The sequence below is a fragment of the Drosophila persimilis genome, unplaced genomic scaffold (genome assembly GCF_003286085.1).
Source record: "Drosophila persimilis strain 14011-0111.01,24,50 unplaced genomic scaffold, DperRS2 tig00000798-arrow-arrow-pilon, whole genome shotgun sequence".
Lineage (NCBI taxonomy): Eukaryota > Metazoa > Arthropoda > Insecta > Diptera > Drosophilidae > Drosophila > Drosophila persimilis.
The window spans coordinates 283,233-303,258 of NW_020825355.1; the positions used below are offsets into that span (position 1 = coordinate 283,233).

The 20,026-nt window shown below is 46.1% G+C and overlaps 2 protein-coding genes across 2 annotated transcripts in view; both read right to left on the reverse strand.

Annotated features, from left to right (window-relative positions):
- The window catches only part of LOC6602508 (division abnormally delayed protein), a 70,683-nt gene extending 54,614 nt beyond the window's left edge, over window positions 1–16,069 (reverse strand). Inside the window, exon 1 of the mRNA XM_026992955.1 lies at window positions 14,905–16,069. Coding sequence (XP_026848756.1) covers window positions 14,905–15,187 — 283 coding nt within the window. The 5' untranslated portion in view covers window positions 15,188–16,069. The remainder of the gene's footprint in view (window positions 1–14,904) is intronic.
- On the reverse strand, window positions 3,154–5,881 carry LOC6604362 (nascent polypeptide-associated complex subunit alpha, muscle-specific form). The gene has a single exon (XM_002029230.2). The coding sequence runs from the start codon at window positions 5,837–5,839 to the stop codon at window positions 3,206–3,208; it is 2,634 nt and encodes an 877-aa protein (XP_002029266.2). The 5' UTR covers window positions 5,840–5,881; the 3' UTR covers window positions 3,154–3,205.
- Window positions 16,070–20,026: the final 3,957 nt, after the last annotated feature.

A 20,026-nucleotide genomic window follows, 5' to 3' on the forward strand; every position in this document is an offset into this window, starting at 1 on the left:
GTCGTGACCCTGCTGCCATGGCAGTGCGTTTATCTTCTAGCTTCAGGATTTTCGGGGATGCTTACCAACCGACGTCACAGAACGGCGGACATTACGGCGGAAAGTGCTTGTTGAAACGGAGGATGGGCTCGGTTGAGTGGGATGCCAGGGATGTCTGGCGGTCGGAGGATAGATGAATGGTTGGTTGAATGAATGCGGATGTGGATGCGGATGTGGATGCGTCGGCCTACTACACCTCTAAATAGCCAATCCAACTCATTTAAATGGAACATTTCGGCTCTCTGCCTCTCGGGCCTCCCACTCCCCTTCCTTTTGGCCATACAATACATTTTCCCGTAGCTGATTTCGGCACAAATTTGTAACTGTCACTTTGCATTACCTTTTTTTCCATACGGCCATTTTCATTTCCATTTCCATTTCCATTGCTGGCCAGAAGAGTCCGGCCTGGTCCGGAGGCCAAACGGAGTGAGTGAATGAGTGAGTGTTTGCGGACGGGGGACAGGGGACGGGGGGGACGGGGTGAAAAAGGTAGCCAAAAGTTTTGCAAGTGACAAATAGATTTAAATTTGAAAATACTTTCTGCTACTGTTGTTGGAGGAGGGCTGCCTGTGCGGATGCAAAGCTCTATTGACAGCGGTCGTAAATCTTTGTGAAAGTGCCTCCCTGCCTGGCAAACCCATGTCAGAGGGTTAAGGACTGAAGGACTGAAGGACTAAAAGGACTGGGGCGGGGCGAGGCGTGAAAATGTGTGTGATACAAACATGGAAAATCAGTTTTCAAGTTGTGCTCCGATTACGGGGGGGGAAGGTTAAGCCCCCAACCCCCGGGCAAGGGTCACACTCGAGTGATTTTGATCGCTCAAAAAGTGGAAAATAGAATTCAAATCTATCGCTATCGATATGGCTCTGGCCACTCCAAAAATTATACTTTCCCCAGAACACGGACGGGACACGGTGTGTAATCTATTCCATTATCTCTCTCTGCGGCGTCACGAGCTTTGTTTATTCCCAAAAAAGAAAATAGTATCACTTATTCTTAGATCCAAGAGAACGTATGTATTTCCCATTGAGATTTCCCTGCCTTCGGTTGTAATTTTCGGCTGCTATTTATAGTCGCTTTTACTGCGAATTTTCATTACCAAGTATTTCGATTCTACAATTGATGTATTCGCAATGATCTCATCTCTCTCTTTGTGCCAAGTATTTCCATCTGTGTCTACATTGTCTATTTGAAACATATTCCATTTCGCTGGGCTTTGGGTATCGTTTCGTTTCCACTGAAAAAAGCCGAGCAAGAGGGCAGCAATTATGTGCAGCGGGGGCATGCACCGACCGGGGGCAGACACATGGAATTGCATTTACAAATTATCATTCTAATGAGTGCCCCCCCCCCGCGCCCCGCGTTGGGCGTGCAATTATAGCGCCGCCTCAACCGAATCGCTGGAAATAAGTGCCACCACTTGGCCCTTGCGTGCTGCGAGGGAGGGGGTGGAGGGGGTGGTGGCATTCCAGACCTATGAATGGAATGGTGGATCGGTGGGGGGGTGTGGTTTGGGGACAACTAGGCCATCGCTGCTCCTTCGGAAGGTTGATCTACTTTTCGGGGAGTACCTACTGTCTCTGTCTCCTGTTACTCTTTGTCTTTGCCTCTCCCTCTCCCCCCTTCTTTGCCAAGGGGTGTCGGCTTCACAAGTTCTGTTTTTTTTGGCTTTTGTTGTTTTGTTTTGCAATGAAGAAGGAGCTGAGAGCAGGGCGCGGGGAGCGGGGAGCAGGGCGGGGGAAATTAAATGAAACTGAAAACCGGTTTACAACAACAAAAAATTCCTGACTTTTGTTTCACATACACGAAAAAAAAAACCAAAATAAATAAATAAAAACGGAGTTTATCTTCGGGCAGCGGCCAGGCCCCCCCTCCTTCCGCTCTCTTGTTCTCCTGCCTTTTATCAAAATTCTTTGAAATGCATTCACACACACACACACACACATACACCAGGGCCCCTCTGTCTCTCTCTCTCTTACACACACACACACACAAAATTCAATGTTTTTTTTTCTCTCTGGTTGGTGTTTTTTTTTTTTTTTAATTTTTATATTCTTTGACTCTTTGGCTGATTCTGTGGCATTTTCTTCCTCTGCCACTGCCTCTGCCACTGCCTCTGACTCCACTCTTTGCCACTCGCTCGCACGCTCCACTGAACAGCCAGCAGCCACAGAACGAAGGAGCGTCGCAGTCGCCGCCGCCGCCGCCGCCGCCCCTGCACTGCACTGCACTGCTGGAGTACCCTGTAATTGGTGGGGTATATGGCTCCAGAGGGGTTGTAGGGGACACGAAGGAACTGGCAATGTCTGGGGCTTGTAGGATCTCCCAAAATAAAGCAAAATATATATCTGCAATCAGCACTGAATCCCTAAAACAATCTAGAGGCCAATGCATAGGTAGACTTTAGTATCCAACTTCCTCTTCCGACCAAGGGGTATCTGCTAGTCCATACCCGAGACCTCCTACTTGTTCCAACTTGTTTTTTGGTTTGTTTAGGAGTTGGTTCATGGCTTTGAAACGCAGTCGACTCCCAGCGTCCCCGCGTCCCATCGTCCCCGAGTTTTGAGTTTTTGGAGTGCGGTGCGGTGCGGTTCTGGACTGGAGACCGGACTCTGAGCATGCATGTAAAAATGCAACGTAACTTGCAGCAGGGGGCGACGGGTGAGAGCCCTTCCTTCTGCTCTCAGAGACTGACTGACTCTGGGACTCATCTGACTTTGACTTTGACTCTGGGCCTGGCACTGGCACTGGCACTGGTTCTGCTGGGTTCTGCTGGGTTCTGCTGGGTTCTGCTGGGTTCTGCTGGGTTCTGGCTGTTAGACTGGATGGCTGGCTCTGGCTGGCTCTGGCTGGGAATTTAGTTGAAGTTGCCACAGGGAGTGCTCTGTGTGTGGATGTGTGGTCTCTCTGCTGATTTTCAGGTCTGGCGTTTGCTCTCTCCCTCTTTCTCGCCGGTTGGTCGGTCTTCTTCTGTGATGTTTGCATGTGGCATGTGGCATGTGGCATGTGGCATGCGGCATCAATGGGGTCACAGGATGCGTATGACCACTGGGAGGTGTGTATTGTGTATTGTGTGGTTGCCCCTAACGAAAGAAACCTCTAGCCCTCTGCGTTTCATTCAATAATTTTAATTAAAATTTGTTAAAACCTGGAAGGATCAGCAGGATCACTTGAGATTCTTAATCAACGCTTGGGTGTACTCCGAACACTTGGCCTTGCCACCCAGATCGATGGTCCGCACGTTGTCGTCCTTGACGGTCTTCACGATCGCCTTCTCGATGGCGTCCGCATACGTGGGCAGATCCACGTAGTGCAGCAGCATCACCGTCGACAGCAGAAGGGCCGTGGGATTGGCCAGATCCTTGCCGGCAATGTCCGGTGCCGTGCCGTGGACAGACTCAAAGATTGCCCCAGAGGTGCCAATATTGCCGGACGGCGTCAGGCCCAGGCCCCCGATGAGGCCCGCACAGGTGTCGGAGATGATGTCGCCGTAGAGATTCGGCAGGATGAGGACATCGAACCGCTTGGGGTCCTCGACAATCTTCAGGCAGACGGTCTTGAGGGTCACCTCCTCGTACTTGACGCCCGCTGCAGTCATTTCCTTCTCGTACTTCTTGGCCGTGTCCCGCATGCAGCGGATGAACAGTCCGTCCGACATCCGCATGCTGTTGATTTCGTGCACGGCCGTGATCTGCTTCCGCTTCATCTCGATTGCATACTTAAAGCAGTACTCGGCGACCCGCATGGAGGCGCTGCGCGTGATCAGCTTGATGCTCTGCACCACCCCGTTGACGAGGGTGTGCTCCAGGCCGGAGTACTCGCCCTCGGTGTTCTCCCGAATGGTCACCACATCCACGTCGCCGTACACCGTCTCCACACCCGGCAGCGACTTGCACGGCCGGATGTTCGCGTACAGATTGAACAGCTGCCGCAGGGTCAGGTTCAGGGAGCGGAAGCCCGTCCCCACGGGCGTCATCAGGGGTCCCTTGAGGCCCACCTTCGTGCGGTTCATGCTCTCAATCACCGCGTCGGGTATCGTCGTCTGGCCCCTGCTATTCATCACCGGCGTCACGTCCACGGGCTCGAAGATCAGCGGCGCCTTCATCGCATCGAGCACTTCGAGGACGGCCATAGAGATCTCCGGGCCAATGCCATCGCCAGGCATCAGCGTGATGAGGCGTGGCCCCTTCGAGCCCTTTCCCGTTGGGGGAGGAGGTGTCTTTGTGCCGCCGGCGCCGGCGCCTTCGTTCTTCCCTGATCCTCCGGCGGCTGGTGGTTTGCCCGGACCTCCGGCGGCTGGTGGTTTGCCAGGACCTCCTGGGGCCGGTGGCTTTCCGGGAGCTCCGGTGGCTGGTGGTTTGCCAGGACCTCCGGCAGCTGGTGGCTTTGCAGGACCTCCTGCGGCTGGTGGCATTGCAGGACCTCCTGCGGCTGGTGGCTTTCCAGGACTTCCTGGGGCTGGTGGTTTGCCAGGACCTCCAGCAGCTGGTGGCTTTCCAGGACCTCCAGAGGCTGGTGGCTTTGCAGGACCTCCGGCGGCTGGTGGCTTTCCAGGACCTCCGGCGGCTGGTGGCTTGGCAGGACCCCCAGCAGCTGGTGGCTTTCCCGGACCTCCAGTGCCTTTAGGCTCTTCGGGGCTTCCAGCGGCTGCTGGCTTGGAGCACGTTTGCGGAGGTCCTGCCGCCTTGGCCTCCTTTTTCGGAGCAGCAGGGGCAGGAGTGCATGCACCCTTCGCCTTCGAAGCAGACTTTTCCGTTGGCGCAGCTTTGGCTCTCTTGGGCGGGAATAAAGGACCTTTTGGGGTTGGTTCGGGTGCAGAATAGGGGCCCTTTGGTTTTTTCGGCGGTGAACAGTACGTTCGTGTTCCTTTGGGGGGTGGCTTGACTCCCGAGAAAAGCGGCGGTTTTGGGTTTTCTCTGGCCTTTGGAGTATCTGGAGCTCCTTTTCTCGGGGATTCCCCTCCTGGAGAGTCGACTTTCGGCGACTCCTCCGAGGCAGGTCTTAAGTCTGGATATATATCCACTTCCAGCCCGTAGAGGTTCAATGTAGGCGGGTCTGCAGATGGTTTTGCGGCAGTTTCCGGAGTAGGAGGATCTCCGGATGGGCTGGATGGGGCTTCGGAAGGCTGGGGGGCATCTCCTGTCTCTGGATCTGCTGTAGACTGTTCTGCTGGTGCTGCAGGTTGAGTCCCCTCCGGGTTCGATGGTGACTCCTCTGATAACTCGGTGGCAGGCGCCTCTCTAGGTGCTTCCGGCTCAATCGATGGCACAGACGGCAGTCCAGAGGGGGAAAATCGTGGAGCCTTCGGCGGCCTAGCCTCCGCTCGTACACCCGGAGTCACTGGAAATCCCCTTGCAATGGACCCTCTTCTTGGTCTCGTCGGTGGAGCATCAGAAGGAGGAGGAACGTCTCCCTCTCCTCCCGAATGGCTCGAGAAATATGCAATCAGTCCACCAAAATGGCTGGGAAGTGGCGCCAGAAACCCAGAGCTCGGCAAACTCGCGAGGTTTCTCGTGGGCGGCCCGAGCGTCGTCCGATGAATCTTCTTGTGGATCTTCCTTCCAGCCGGCGGCTGATCTTTGGCCGGATCTTCACTCGCCGCGGCCGCAGTTCTCTTCGATCTTCGCTTAGTTTTACTTGCCGCATTCCGTGGCAGGCTGTGCTTGATATCGGCAGCAGGTCTCCATCCCTTCGAGGAGCTCATGGCTGCCACAATCACCTGTTGCGGTCTCGGACGCAGCCAGTAGGCCGTGGAATGCCCACAGAGGCGGGCCCCGAACCACAGATGACGCGTTGACATCCTTCAGTGGGAAATTTAGATCCAACCAGAGGCCGAGAGAAAGAGAGAAATGTTCTATAAAAAAAGACGCTTTCAATTCCCAAGTTATGGGAGTATAAAAGATTTTCACAGAGACGGAAAAGTCGTCGCGTTCCTTGAAATTTGTGATGATGGAAAATTCATTTCGAGGCCAAACAACAGCCATCAAATGGCGGAAGTCAAACACTTGGCCAACATCCAGCGATTCCACGGCCCCCTTTCCAGCTGCAATTTGCATAGCCTTTAGGCCAAGTCCTTCGTCCATCCTTCTGGTGGAGGTATCTGCAGAGGGGAACCGGGTCAGTCTTTTGTTTCTGGCGACTGGCACCGCGCGTCAGAAAGAAATAAAACTTTCACAGCCAAAAACACGCGACAAAGAACGTGGCCAACGACGACGACAGCGGTGGGGGGGGGGGGGGTCGGGCCAGAAAGAGGAGGTGGCATCCCAAAAGAAAGGGTTGCCTTCTCTCCTTCTTTCTGCAGTCTGTCGGCACTGGTATGACGATTGCAATTTGGCATGGCTCGGATGGTACGTTTGCTCTGACGGCTGGAGCATACCCTCTAATTTGAGGCGTACTTTGGGCCATCCATGGATATGGCTATGGGATTTCCCCTATTCTAAGATGTAGGGACTCTCCACCGATGAAGGACCCAGAAATAATTTGAAGCTGGTTTCCATTCATCAATTTTTCACATTTATGTAACATTTGAAGTTCTGTTTAGTATTTTTGGTCTAGTATTTCTGTGGTATTTTATTTAGATTTTCTGGTATTTCATCTGCACTTTAATCTATCGAAAATGGCATCAATATGGTAATTTTATGAAATTTTTGCAGATTTTTCGTTGGTATTTTTTTAGTATTTTTTTGGTATTTTTTGTGTATTTTTTTGGTATTTTTTTCATTAACATTTATATACACATAAATTGATATGGGGCCGTCTTATCTTTGTAAAGGCATTCCATGGACTCCACAGTTCTGCTGCCTTTTCTCTCTAGATCTAATCTTTCACAGATTCTTCCCTTTCCGCTATATGGATAGCCCCCTTTGACAACAGGGTATACATCCAGTGGAAACGACAGTCAGCAATTCTACTATATTGGGTTGAGTATTTCTTGGTTTGTTTATTTCTATTTCTATATATACATATATATATATATGTACTTTTTTTTTGTCTTAAAACCTAATTAAATTACTTTTTTGCCTGCAATTTCATTTTCCAAAATTTGTTTGCTTTGAAGGTCGGAGAGGAAGGATTCCCCCCTGCAGTCGGCCCCACCATTGGCTTTAATTGAAAAAGTTTCATTTGAAGCACCGCTCAAACCCCCCTCCACCCCCCTAGCCAGTGGAAATGGAAAATGATTTAATATGAAAAACTCTGTCATGTATTTAATTAGAGAAGAGTGGCAGTGGCAGTGGCAGTGCCAGTGTTTCCCAGTCAACGAAATTAGCAATCAAATTATGTGCCGAGTGGAAGGAAACCCAGAAACCGAAACCGAAACCGAAATCCCCCCCGTATTTTTTGTTTCTTTCGTTTCTTTGGGGCACACCTGCCGCTGCCGACACCCATGTGTGTGTGGTGGCCACGCCCCGCTCCGCCCACCGTCACGCTGTTGTCATTCCTCTATGTATTCGTTTTTGGCATAATCATATTTCAACGGATTAGCATAATTTTAACCGAAAGTTATATGTTTGTATAATAATGAAAAGTGAATGGCTGTTCTGCTGACACGATGGTGGTGCCGGTGGTGTCGGTGGTGCCCCTGCTGGTGGTGGGGCAGGGCATCGGGTTGCAGACAGCAGTCGCTCCCCGTTCGCAAGTTTTTTTTTTGTATTATTAAATTTTCCTACTGTTAAAACCCCCGCCGATGTGCTCACATTTATATTCATATTTCTGTGGCGTGGGGGCGGGGAGATTCGCCTTTTTTTTTTTTTTTTGGTGGCACTTCTTGCCTTTGTTTCTAAATGATTGATGATCTCCACGGTTAACCCCTCGCAAAGACTCACGGACAGCCAAGCCAGGCCACGTCTCGATGGACCCATGTAGAACTTACCCACCAGATATCAGACACGATATCTGTGTGCACAGCAAATACAAACGTATGCTAAGTACAGATACAATAGATACCAGTCCATTGTGGGCTCTCTTTTCTTCGAATACACACCTGCAAACGGAGGAAAGGCAAATAGATACAGGGAATTAGTTAATTAGCAGGCAAGTAGCTGGGGGTATTTAAGTATAGTGTTAGAAATTATAGACTCTCCGACTCTCCCCTACATGGTTCTCGTGGAACTCGAGACCTAGAATTATAAATGGAACCCGATACATTTTTATTTGCCAAGATTCATCAGAATTTCGGTACACAAATCGAGAGCTTATCCCGAAAGTTCGAATTACATTTCCTCTTAGGTTTTCTGGGAACTCTCTCAAGCCAAACTATTATTTTGAGTGATGCCAAATCCTCAAATTCTTTGCCTTTTGCACATTTAACACTTTTTGTTGCTGTTGCTGTTGTTTGCATTTACTTCTCCGTTTATTTGGTTTTCAGCTTTGTGTGCAAAAAAAAAGAAAATACACAGACAACTAAAAACTAAAAACTGAGCAAAACTCCAAAATGCCCAAAGTCAATAAACCGCATAAATCGGGGGAACAAAAACAAAAACAAAAAAAAATAGAAACACGAATAAAGAACCGGACAAACAGAGGGACCCACCGCATGAAAGAGAGCATAAAGTAATGGAAGTCAAAGTCAAATAACACCCCAAAAAAATACAAAAATACAAAATAAATAAATACAACAAGCGCAGAAATACAATAACAAGAATGGAACGAGCTTTGGTCACGGGTGGAGTCGAAGCATTTGATGCTCTTTTTAGCCCACTTTCATCTATGCATTTCCCCATATTTGTATCTGCCTTTTCGGAGGGTTTAAGCCTCGATTAAGCTACGATTCTCCTGTTTAATCGATGCTAAACTCTGCTGAACAGCTGCCCGAAATTGTTACCCCTTCACGACCCGAAAGGAATGTAGAGTTCCTCCCCAATAGACTCTCCATACTTTAAAGAGAACCCCAAGCACTACATATACCCTTTTGGAAGGGTATAAAAAAGCAAACAGCTTAGGCTAATTCCCAAAAAAAAAAATACTAAGCAAAAGAAGAAATCAAAGCGCCTTTTGGGTAATTTTTTTCCATTTTGCTGAAAACTCCAAAACAACAAAAGAAATCATTCACACACATGGATCTATGTGTGTCCATAGATATTTATTGTTGTTGCTGTTGTTGTTGTTGTTGTTGTTGTTGTGACGATAACAAGACAAGACCCCCGCCAACGCCATACTCGTATTAGCCGAGCTTTCAAAAGAACACAACAACAACAACAAAAACAAAGATAAAAAAAAAAGCAGCAAAAGGCAATTTGCTCGCCTTTTGGCTGCAAGATGGAAGGCTTTTCATTCCACCGCTCCTGCCCTCGCCCCCACCCTCACCCTCACCACCTCTATCTCTATCTACAGATATTGTATATTGTATCTCCTTTCTGACCATTTTCAATGTTTGTGCTCGTCATAAAGTGATTTATGGGCTTTAGGTGCAAATAATTGATTTATGCCTCTGCTCCGCGACTGCCAGACCACCGACCTCCATTGCGCGACATGTAAATACGAGAAGTTTTTGTTGGCACACAATATAACAAGAAGGGCGAAGGGGGGGCCAACGGGAGTAGCTATATCTTTCAGTAATTGGATAAATATTTAGCCAGTGCCAGTGCTGATAACTGGCAAAGATACTGGCGTACGCCCGTACAAGTGGAGACCCAAAGATAACCAATATCTAAAGGGTTTGCGAGTAGAAAGATAGAAGCGCATCTCCTGGTTTTTGCGCCCCAAGATCTACTTATCTATGAATCGGAGTATTCCACGAATTTTGGGGCAACTCTTTTGCTACCTTGTTGCTCTAGATACTTTTTCATATGCTTTTATATTTGCGCTTAAAGATCATCATCAAAAGTGTATTTTCTAGCTCTAAAAATAGTCCCAAAAAAATCACCCGTCTAAGCCCATTACGCTCGGATCCATAACTAACGCCACTCGAAGCGGAAATGCCCAACTATTTAGCTATGTATCTGTGTATCTGTGTCTGCCCCGACCCCACATTCTGTGCCCCATTCTGTGCACACTTCACTAGGCATTAACCTTTACCTTTTTTCCGTGAACATAACAATCCAGAAATCCGAAAGAAAAACGAAAAGCGAAAAACGAAAGAGCTCTGGCATCCATGAATCAAAAAAAGAACAACAAGAATCCACGGCGACGTTTGTATCTCAAAAAGCACTCCATACGCCATACACCATACTCCATACTCCATAGTCCATACCTGTGTATCTGTATCTGTATCTGTATCTGTGTATCTTTCGAGTGTGTGTTCATTGGAAAACAACGATTACGCGGCACAAAAGACACATGGACAAACAATGAAGAGATGGAAGATGATGTAGAACCCAAAACAGAAGAACAGAACGGAGAGAGAAGTAAGTCGTCGGCAAATTATGCTTTGACTGTGTGGCATCCACTGCCGCTGTTGCAACATCATTGCATAAGCAGCGCACAAGCGTGTTTTTGACCATTGAAAATCGGTCAAAAAGGAGTGGAAAATCGTATCCCCGCTAGATACAGATACGGATACAATTGCTGTCTGTTTGCACTTTTGTTTGTTTGTGTTTTTGATGAATTCACTTGTAAAATGTTTAAAAATAGCAGGTACATCGGCATGAGATACAAATGTATCTAGCCATCTACCTGTGCATGCCCGCCTTCTGGCGGCAGATACAAATTTCACACATTTTATGGCCGTACAGATACAAAAGGCTAAACATTTAATTGAAGCAATTTTCCTTGGGCTGCCATTCGGTGGATATCTTATCGGAGACGATCGGGTCTTATCGAATGGAGTGCAACTCTTATCGAGTGCCCCTGCGCCTCCTCCTCCTCCTCCTGCTGCTCGTTATAGCCATGTCCAACGAGCGGAAAAGGCCAACAAGTTGACAACTTCCTTTGGCACTTAATTGCGAGGCTTTGTATCTGTGTATCTTTGTATCTTGTTTCAAATTAAACGAACGCAAAACAACCCTCAAGATACATATGTACATCCCAAAAATACAACAACAAGAAAACAAACAAAACAGGTTCAAAGCATGAATGAATTTAAGATACATTTCAGACATCATAAAAATGTCACTTGTGGTCGCGCGTACACTTCCCAGAAATGACTTTTCTGTTCTACTGAATGAATGGAGGAAAGGCGAACCACCTAAGAAATGAATGAGAGTTTGAAGAGCGTAGAACGTAGACCGTAGAACCCTCAACTATAGCCGTAGTATCTGTACAACCAACAGATGTATCCGCTCGAACATTCAAACCGTTGTAGGAATGACATCATTCCGACGACGGCATGAAATTGAACTGAAATTTAAAGAACGAACCGATCCAATGAACGCACCAATTGAGGTCAAAAAGTGTAAGAAAAAGCAAACATTAAGAAAGTAGCGCTGAAAAAAAATCCCATACAGAGGCAAGGAAGGCAAGATTTTGTTGTATCTTTGTATCTTTTGGTTTGGTTTCGTGTGAAATCGATGGGTGCACAAGGCGTTCAAGCACTCTGCAGATCGCAGGCGTCGTTAATTTTAATTGAAACTAATTAGCGCAAATATAAAACACAACAACAACAAGAATACGTACTTAAAATGCGGCAAACGGTTGGGGGTTCGCGGTTCGCCGTTTTTCGGGGGCAATGTTGTAATATCTGGCATGCGGATGGTAGATATTTGGCCATAAAATCCAATAGATACAGCAAACAGCACGGTTAGCAAGTATCTGTTTGGGAATCTTTCGAGCGGAAAGAAAGAGTGCGTCTTTGGTGGAACTGAAGTTCATTTCAATAAATTGAAAGCAAGAGCGTAGATTGGGCTTGATTTTTGGGCATAAATGCAGACGATTGGCAATTAATTAGCATTCATTTTGATGACTGATTGAAGGATTGGATGGATACATTCCATTCGACTTGGTTCCTTCATCAAAGATACTATATTCTAGTGCTAAAGATACTTTCCAGAAGACACATTCCACTGCCCACTTTTAAGATACTTTTGCAGGGCTAAACCACTGCTTGGGCCATCCTTTATTCCAAGTAAAGCCTATCACAGCCGCTTAATCCCCAACTAATGAACACCACTCGCACCCTTGCGAGTATCTTTATCTATTCATTCAGAACTCCGCCACCCAACTGGATCTGGGCGTGGGAAATGGTGGACAGAGAATCCAAGTTAAAACGAAGTGGAAAACCTCATTTCGAACTATTAAAACGCAACGACTGCAGCATTTTGTAAACTACTTAAAACCCATTCGTAATTCGTAATTAGTTTTTCTCGAGTCTCGAGTCTCGAGTCCAGTCTCGAAGCTCGAGTCTCAAATCAATTAAGTTTTTCGTCTGTCTGGGAGTTTAATTGATCGCCACAGACATTGAAAGAGTGAGAGAAATGGACAGAGAGAAAGAGAGAGGGGTGGGGGGTGGGGGGAAAGCCAGCAATTAAACTCCAACTGAAAAAAAGAACTTAAACTTCGAGTTAATTGATGAATGGAGATACGGAGATACGCGAGTGCAAGTTCGAATGAAAATCCAGACCCGAAAAAACACTCTGGACTGCAACTGCCGCGAATGCGCGTATCTATAAACTGTTTTTTTAATTATCTCACAGATACTTATGGAGTGTATCTTGAACTGTGGTTTAAGCGAAACAAGAAACAAGTTTTTCGGTTTACGATCCTACAGTCTGAGCGCGTTTTTTATTTGATGGATTTCCATCGCTTGAAACTTTTAATTGGCATTCATTCATTCATATGGCGGATCCCATAGATACTCGCAAGGGGTGTGTTTCCGCCTAGAAGCAATAGTCAAAGGAAGTGCTTCGAGATCTGCAGGCAAAAGGAAAACTCTGTCAGTCGGTTTTCATCGCTTTTTCCTTCCTCTATTTGCACTTTTTCACTTATCTATCCGCAGAAACACACACGCACATCACGTATGCGACTGCAGATACGGCGGTATCTCATAGTTTGCTCTAATTTTACGTCGAGTTGCGAGTTGCTTAAATATTTAGTAACAAGACGACACACACTTGCACACACAGGTGGAGATACATAGATATACAGAGATATAGCTACAGAGATATGATAAGATACTGTGGCCACACTACATCACTACATGCCACACGCTACAGTACTTCCTGTTGCGGAGCAACGTCTCGTGTTAATGTTAATGTTAATGTTAATGTGGAGCTTGGTTCTGGTTTCTATTTCGAGTCTTTTGTTTATTCTGCAGCCCAAAAGATACAAAGATACAACTCAATTAGTAGTCGGGGGATGCGCGCAATTAAATTAAAATTGAATTTTATGGTGGAGCGCCTTCCATGCCTCTTGGACGAGGCACCTCTGCCTCTGCCTCTGCCTCCGGCTCTGGCTCTACCTGGAGTTGGGGCAGGAGTCGGAGTTGGGGGCACACAGGCAGCATTTATCGTATGCATGACACTCGACATGAGATTAGCATCACAAACAGCACATAAAAAAAAATTGTAACGCAAACACACAGAAAATAGATACAGGGAGATGCCCAGATACAGATACATAAATAAAGTACGAGTAAAACTATGTAAACAGTAAATAAATGTCGAAAGCAACAGCCACAAGAGATACAGATACAGATACAGATACAGCCATAAAGATACACGTACTCGAGTACTCTAGGTGCGGATCGAAGATACGTGTGTATCTGACGGCGGCGGAGCCTACTGCGGAGGCATTAGCCGAATTGAAATTCTTTCCAACTTCCACTTGTATCTTTCACAGCCATGCGGGCGGCACTGTATCCCATAGATACTGCTTCTACCTGCGTGTGTGGGAAACAAGAACTCTTCTCTTCAGATACAGGTACGAAACGAGGGAAAACTTGCAACATCATTTCCCCCCTCCCCCCTACCACCTACCATCCCTTTACATTAGTTGGTGTTCTCCACAGATACATTTGTATCTCACGGGTGTATGCGCGTGTGTGTGTGTGTGTGTTGTAATTGTGCGTAAAGACCAAGTCAAGGTCGGTTAATCAATAATAATTATTTTTCACTCAATTACACGCCACACAGCGCCACAGAGTATCTCTGCTTTGGCATTCCTCGGATACAGATACAGATACAGATGCGAGATACTCGGCTACTCTGATACTCCGATACTCTGATGTTTATACATTTTTTGCTCTCCTTTATTTTTCGGTCGTTTCAGATCTTATCTTTTTTGGTTCGTTTTGTTTGGTTTTTTTTTTCGTGGTTTTGGGTTTTATTTCTGACTTTGCATAAACACAAAATTGTGCCATCGACCGGGTATCTCTGCATCTTATGGATGTACATATGTCCGCCGATATATCTTTGCTTATAAATATACGGCACAGCCTTCACACAGATTTTTTTTTTTGTTTTTTAGATGCGTGCCACTTGATACCACGTTGGCACCCCCGCCTCTTGAGACAAATCAGAATAACAAATGACGCCGCCACCCTCCAAAGAGCAGTATCTTTGCATGTGTATCTGTATCTGCGCGATGTAATGAACCTGAGATGGTGCCACCAAAAACTTTGTCCGAGGCGTTTCTCAATGCTCTTCTAATTGCCAAACTGCTGCTGGGGCCACTCGTTCTATAGTTTCGACCCCCACTTGACAGTCGGGTTCAATGGATTTGCATATGCCTCATCTCATGGCTTGCCTCCCCCTGGGACTGCGACTGGCACGGAGACGGGCGGGGGCTGCCAGGGCTTATCCAAGATGAGAGACACAAGAGTAATTGCAGTTGCTGGACGCCAAAACTTTTGGCTGACAAGTGCCTTTACGTGATTGGAGAATTTACGATTGGCAAAGACAGGCGGCAGTGTCTGGCAGAATTTCTGGGGAGCTCGTTTTGGGAGCTTGTGTATCGTATTCCCCCTAATTGGATTGCTTTCTGCACAAGGCTTACCTTTTTCATTGTAGACTCCACTCGAATGAATGTCGATCGACTCGAAATACCCCTTGACGGCCTCACACTGCTGCTGCGCTGTATCCTTGGCGCGCGAGTCCCGCTGCAGGCGCCGCCGATGGTGCGTGGCGGCACTGTGCTGATGCTGGTGCTGGTGGTCCCCCAAATGCTTGCCATCGACGAGGCCCACAATGCCGCCACAGAGGAGGGCGAAGAGCAGGAGCTGCGTCACACAGATGTTCCTCCTGGAGGATACTCCTGTCGTCGCTATCGCTGCCGCCATATTGATGTGGATGTTGTGGATGCTGTTTTTTTTGTTTTATTGTGTGGATGGAAGAGCTTTTCTCTTTTCTTTTTGCACTGCTTGGCACTCAAAGCGCGGGGGGGCGGGGGCACAGACAGACAGACAGAGAGACGGAGAGCCAGCAAGGGAAAGCCACGTGAAGAGAGAGCGTAACGTTTGCAACAAACAGCTGTTTTCCTCCACTAATACACTCTCACAAACTGCCGGCTAACATACACACAAGCACGGCACGCACAAAAACAAAAAACGCGTGAGGGCAATAAAAGAAGAGACAACCAAAGGGGGTCTGTCGGGCGGGCGGGCTTTTTACAAGTTTCTCTGCTGCCGGCGCTGATATCGCAAAAAAAAAAAAGTTTGCAAAAAAATGACACGCGTTTCCAATGTTATTTTTGTTGCTTTTGGCTTTGTTTTAACTGTTCTCAATATATGCCCTAGGAAATGTTCAAAATCCACTCAATGATTTTCCATGACATAACCGTATATAAATGATCTATATAGCACTCCGATTGCTTGTAGCACAAATTACTGATATGCGATTAACTTGCGTTTGTTTTTGTATTTGTTTTTGCTTTAACTTTGTTTTTGCCTTTGTTTTATTGCATTTGGCGAAAATAGATTTCCCGTACTGCCCTCGGGGCGACGGACTGCACTTGCATTATTTATAAAGCGGCGTGATATGGGGTCGGTCTGCCAGCGATTTCTACGGATCGAAATACCACAGCGAACCAGCAGCCTATAGCCTCGACAAAAATTCAAAAAAATTACGTCAAATCGTACGCGGGAACGCAACGCAGACAAACGGGTACTCAACACGACCGAACCGAGCGCTGGAAAATTTAAACATGTTCATTCATGTTCATTCACGTTCGTGGCGCAAGGCAGTTCTTTGAAAACCGCCCGCCTTCAGTCCACATGTTGCTAGCAATCATGTTGCCGGCAAGCCAAGAAGAGGTAGGGAACACAGGCCAAGCGACACCGAAAATACGACGCATGCAAGGTGAAATGCACCCCAACACTTGAAATACTATGATTGTTGACGGGGCTTGTAAACAACCATAGCATATTGTTGATCAAACACGGTGAGGTGAGGTGCGTGGGGTCTTGAAATGTTGCTGGGCCGTTTTTTCCTCGCTGTCCATACCTTTTTTGCGTTAAAATATGAGCTTCGGCTGACTTCGGAAATGTTGCTAGAAAGTCCGGACTCATGTTGTTAAGGCAAGTGTTCTCTCGCTGTCGCTGTTAACTTCGCTCTTTCGCTGTTGACTGACTCTCTCACATGTTGTTCGTGCATGCTTAACATCCGAAATAGCTGACATGGACTTTAACATTCACATTAATTTAACACAGCCGAAGTAGTCCCGTTTAACAGAATGCTCTCTCGGCCGAAACCGAATATGACCCGGCAAAACAGATGTTCGTACAGTGGGTCTTGGCGCAATGGAAAGTGGAGGAAATTAGCTCGAATGGAATGTATGGATTGCTCCAGTTGACCTGTTCAACGGTTACCGCAGTTCCTGCATGGAATATCAACTCATCTACATGCCAGAGTTCTTATAGTGTTATGATGAGGAGAACTTAACACCTGACCATAAAGTACTTCCCTCTTTACTGTGAGCCCAGTTCCATTTCCATTCTCATCCCCCTTCCCTTTGGTGAATCATCTGAATTCTTTAAAATATTTATTGATATTCTTCCACTTCTGTTGTAAACACAAAAATGTGGATCGCTGCAATTTGAATATTCGACGAAAATCAATACTTACCACTGCCCCTTCCAATGGGCTCCGGCTCGATTCCCGCTCCGTCTCCCTTTCATCGTTGCCGCTGGTAGAAGAATTTGCATGTTTGCTCTTAATTGATGGCTGGAATGGGTTCTAATTTTATTTCGCATTCCATTTAAGATCGGTTTAATGAACTCGCCCAAGCCACTCTCTCCCTCTCTCTCTCTCTCTCTCTCTCTCTCTCTCTGTCTTTTTCATTTTCTCTCTGTAACTGTTATTTCACACCTTTCTTTCCACTTGGAGAGAGAAAGAGAGCCAGCGAGTGTTGGTTGTCTGGGACTACACGTGGTGTTGCAGTGCGGCAGTGCGGCAGTGCGGCAGGGCATAGGCACTGCACGACTCTTTTATTTTGCAAGGGACTTTCACTCATTCCAGGCAACACCGCCCCCGCGGGCGCTGTTAAATACCTGAGCCTCTCTTTTCTGCCTCCTCACTCTCCCGCTCCCGCTCTCGCTCTCTCTTTCTGTGTCTCTCCTACTGTGTCGTGGTATCTATTTCTTCATTAACAAGCCATGTCAGGGAGGGAGGGGGGCTGGCAGGGGTCAGGGGACTTCATGGTGGTCAGACTTCCAGCTGAGCGGCAAACGCCCGCCCTCATTTGGCCTTGTTCTCCTCTCCTCTCCGCTCCCCTCCCCTCCTCTCCTCACGTCTCGTCTCTGTTTCTTTTCTATACCTCTGCTGATATGTTCATCACGAAGTGGATCGGATCACTCTTCCAATGGAATGGAATCCTATTCAAATTGGAAACAGTAGTGAAGAGCAAAGAGGAGAGGACCCCCCAAAAACAGCAACAAAAAATGTGAGTCATGCGAGGCGGAAACAACAGTTCCACCAAAACCGAAACGAAAAACAAGAGCAAAGGAAAAAGGTAAAGTCGAAAATTAAACACCACACCACATCGTTTAGATAAAGTTATAAATTATAAGGCAGGAACGATCGGCACTGGTGTTCGATGAGAGGAGAAAAAAACAAAATCAAAAGAATTTGTGTAGCCTCGGTAGTCGAAGTGTTGGATACCCTTCCATAGCGATTGGTCCTTTGATGTTCTGTACTCTCCTCGAAACTCTTCAGAAACACTAGGTATTTTGCATAAATATTTTCAAAATCATCATATTCCCCCCCTTAAAGGGTATCAAAACCGAAACGAAGACCCTTTTAGTAGCTTTGTCTTTGTCTCTCTTTGGATCCACAGGTAAGACACTCACTCTCTGAGCGGGTGTGTGTGTGTGTGTGTGAGTGTGTGGAAGATGAAATTAAACGAATTTAGGCAAACGGCATCTATAAATTATAAGAGTGGTAAAGAGAGACAAAGAGGGGATACGATAAAGTTTTTTCCTTTCCCCTCTCCCGATCTTTTATGAGTGCAATCCCAAGCCTGGTCCTGTTTTGTGTTTTGTTTTTTTTTTTCTTATTTTTGGGGCCAACTCAAATTTCGTTTAAACGCTTGATTTAGTGCAAGCAAAAATATGGCCAAATGTTTGTGTTTGTCTGTGTGTTTGAGCACATTCCACAAGCGACAGCGTTTTACACTTGAAATCCTTAAAGCCAGAGCGGGAGCGAAAAAGAGCAAGAGAGAGAGGGAGCACAGCCCGGCTCTTGCCTTTTATCCTGGGCCTCTGGACAGGCACAAACACGTTGGTGGCATTTCCTCTCTCCCCCTCACACAGTGTGTGTGTGTGTGTGTGTGTGTGTGTGACTGGTCCAACAGGTTCCACGGAGATTCTTCTGCTGCAGTCCCTGACTCTGCCTCTGCCTCTGCCTCGGCCGACTGTGGCCTGGCATGCAAATTAAACAACTGCGGTAGCGGATTGTGTTTTTAAAAAGTTTTTATTTTACTTCGAACTTCACTGATATAGATTTAAGTAGAGGGTCACAAAGGAATTCCGGGCCAAGGGATTGCGCGATCTTAATATTTAGCTAGACTTTGCGGTGTCGCTGCTGGATCAAGACTGATTTGAACTTTCTGATCTTTGCATCGTTGATCCCTTTCGGGAATCATTTTTCTATAAACATTTCAATTGATTTCGCCATCCCGAGTATTGGATTTCGTCATCCAAAGAGAGAACTGTAAAAGGCCTAAAGTGCAGGATCTGCAGAAAGCCGGGAGTGAGATTGTTTATGAGAAGCCGGGTGTGGGCAAACATTGGTTTTCCATTTAGGCGAGTGTCAAAGATTGGGATTGCGGCGGGGGCGCTTGAGATTGTACATCTTAGAAATCAATTAGGCGGAGGCCCAAGATTGAAATTGTTTTCGTTTTGGAAAGCCAAAGATTGTTTACAACTCGTATAAGAGCTCAATGGAATTGGGTACGTTAACTCCCCCCATTCTTAAATGTTTCGTCCCGATACATTTTGAAGTTCTGATAGAGCTCTAATTTCTTCTGACAGTATTTGAATGTTGCTTTCCACTATTTCTTCTGACGGTATTCTTATTGATTTAATAAGTACAAATTTGGTTAATTTATAGCCGAAGTAAAATAACATTAACAATATCAAAATGATTAAAAATAATGTTGTTAATGGTAAGGCCGTATTACCTAATGTTATAAGGGGATTTAAAATATTAACATTATCAAAAGAAAATTGCTTATCATTCGATTGTATATAATCGACTAATTCAAAATCGCTATATCTATGATGCGATATATATTTTAGAATTTTACCCTTATCATTTATGTGGGTTATATTATTTATTACAATTGTGTTGTTGAATATAAGGAGATACGATCCTAACAAAGTAGTATTGTCTACGATATTTTTGCCTGAAACTAATATGGCACCATCCTGAATGATGTCTATTTCTTTGTTTTTTTCCCTTTTTTTAGTGCAGTTGGCTTTAAAGCCATTAAGTAAATTGGTGAAACAGGTACTCTTTAAATTTATTTGTGCGTAATTGTTAAAAGTTTCACTTTTAAAATTATTCATTAAATAGTATTTCTCCTTACATTCACAAACTTTTTCACTTATAACTAACATTCCATCATTTTGTGAGATGGCTCTTGCATGGTAAAACTTGCAAATATCTTTAATTTGAGGATA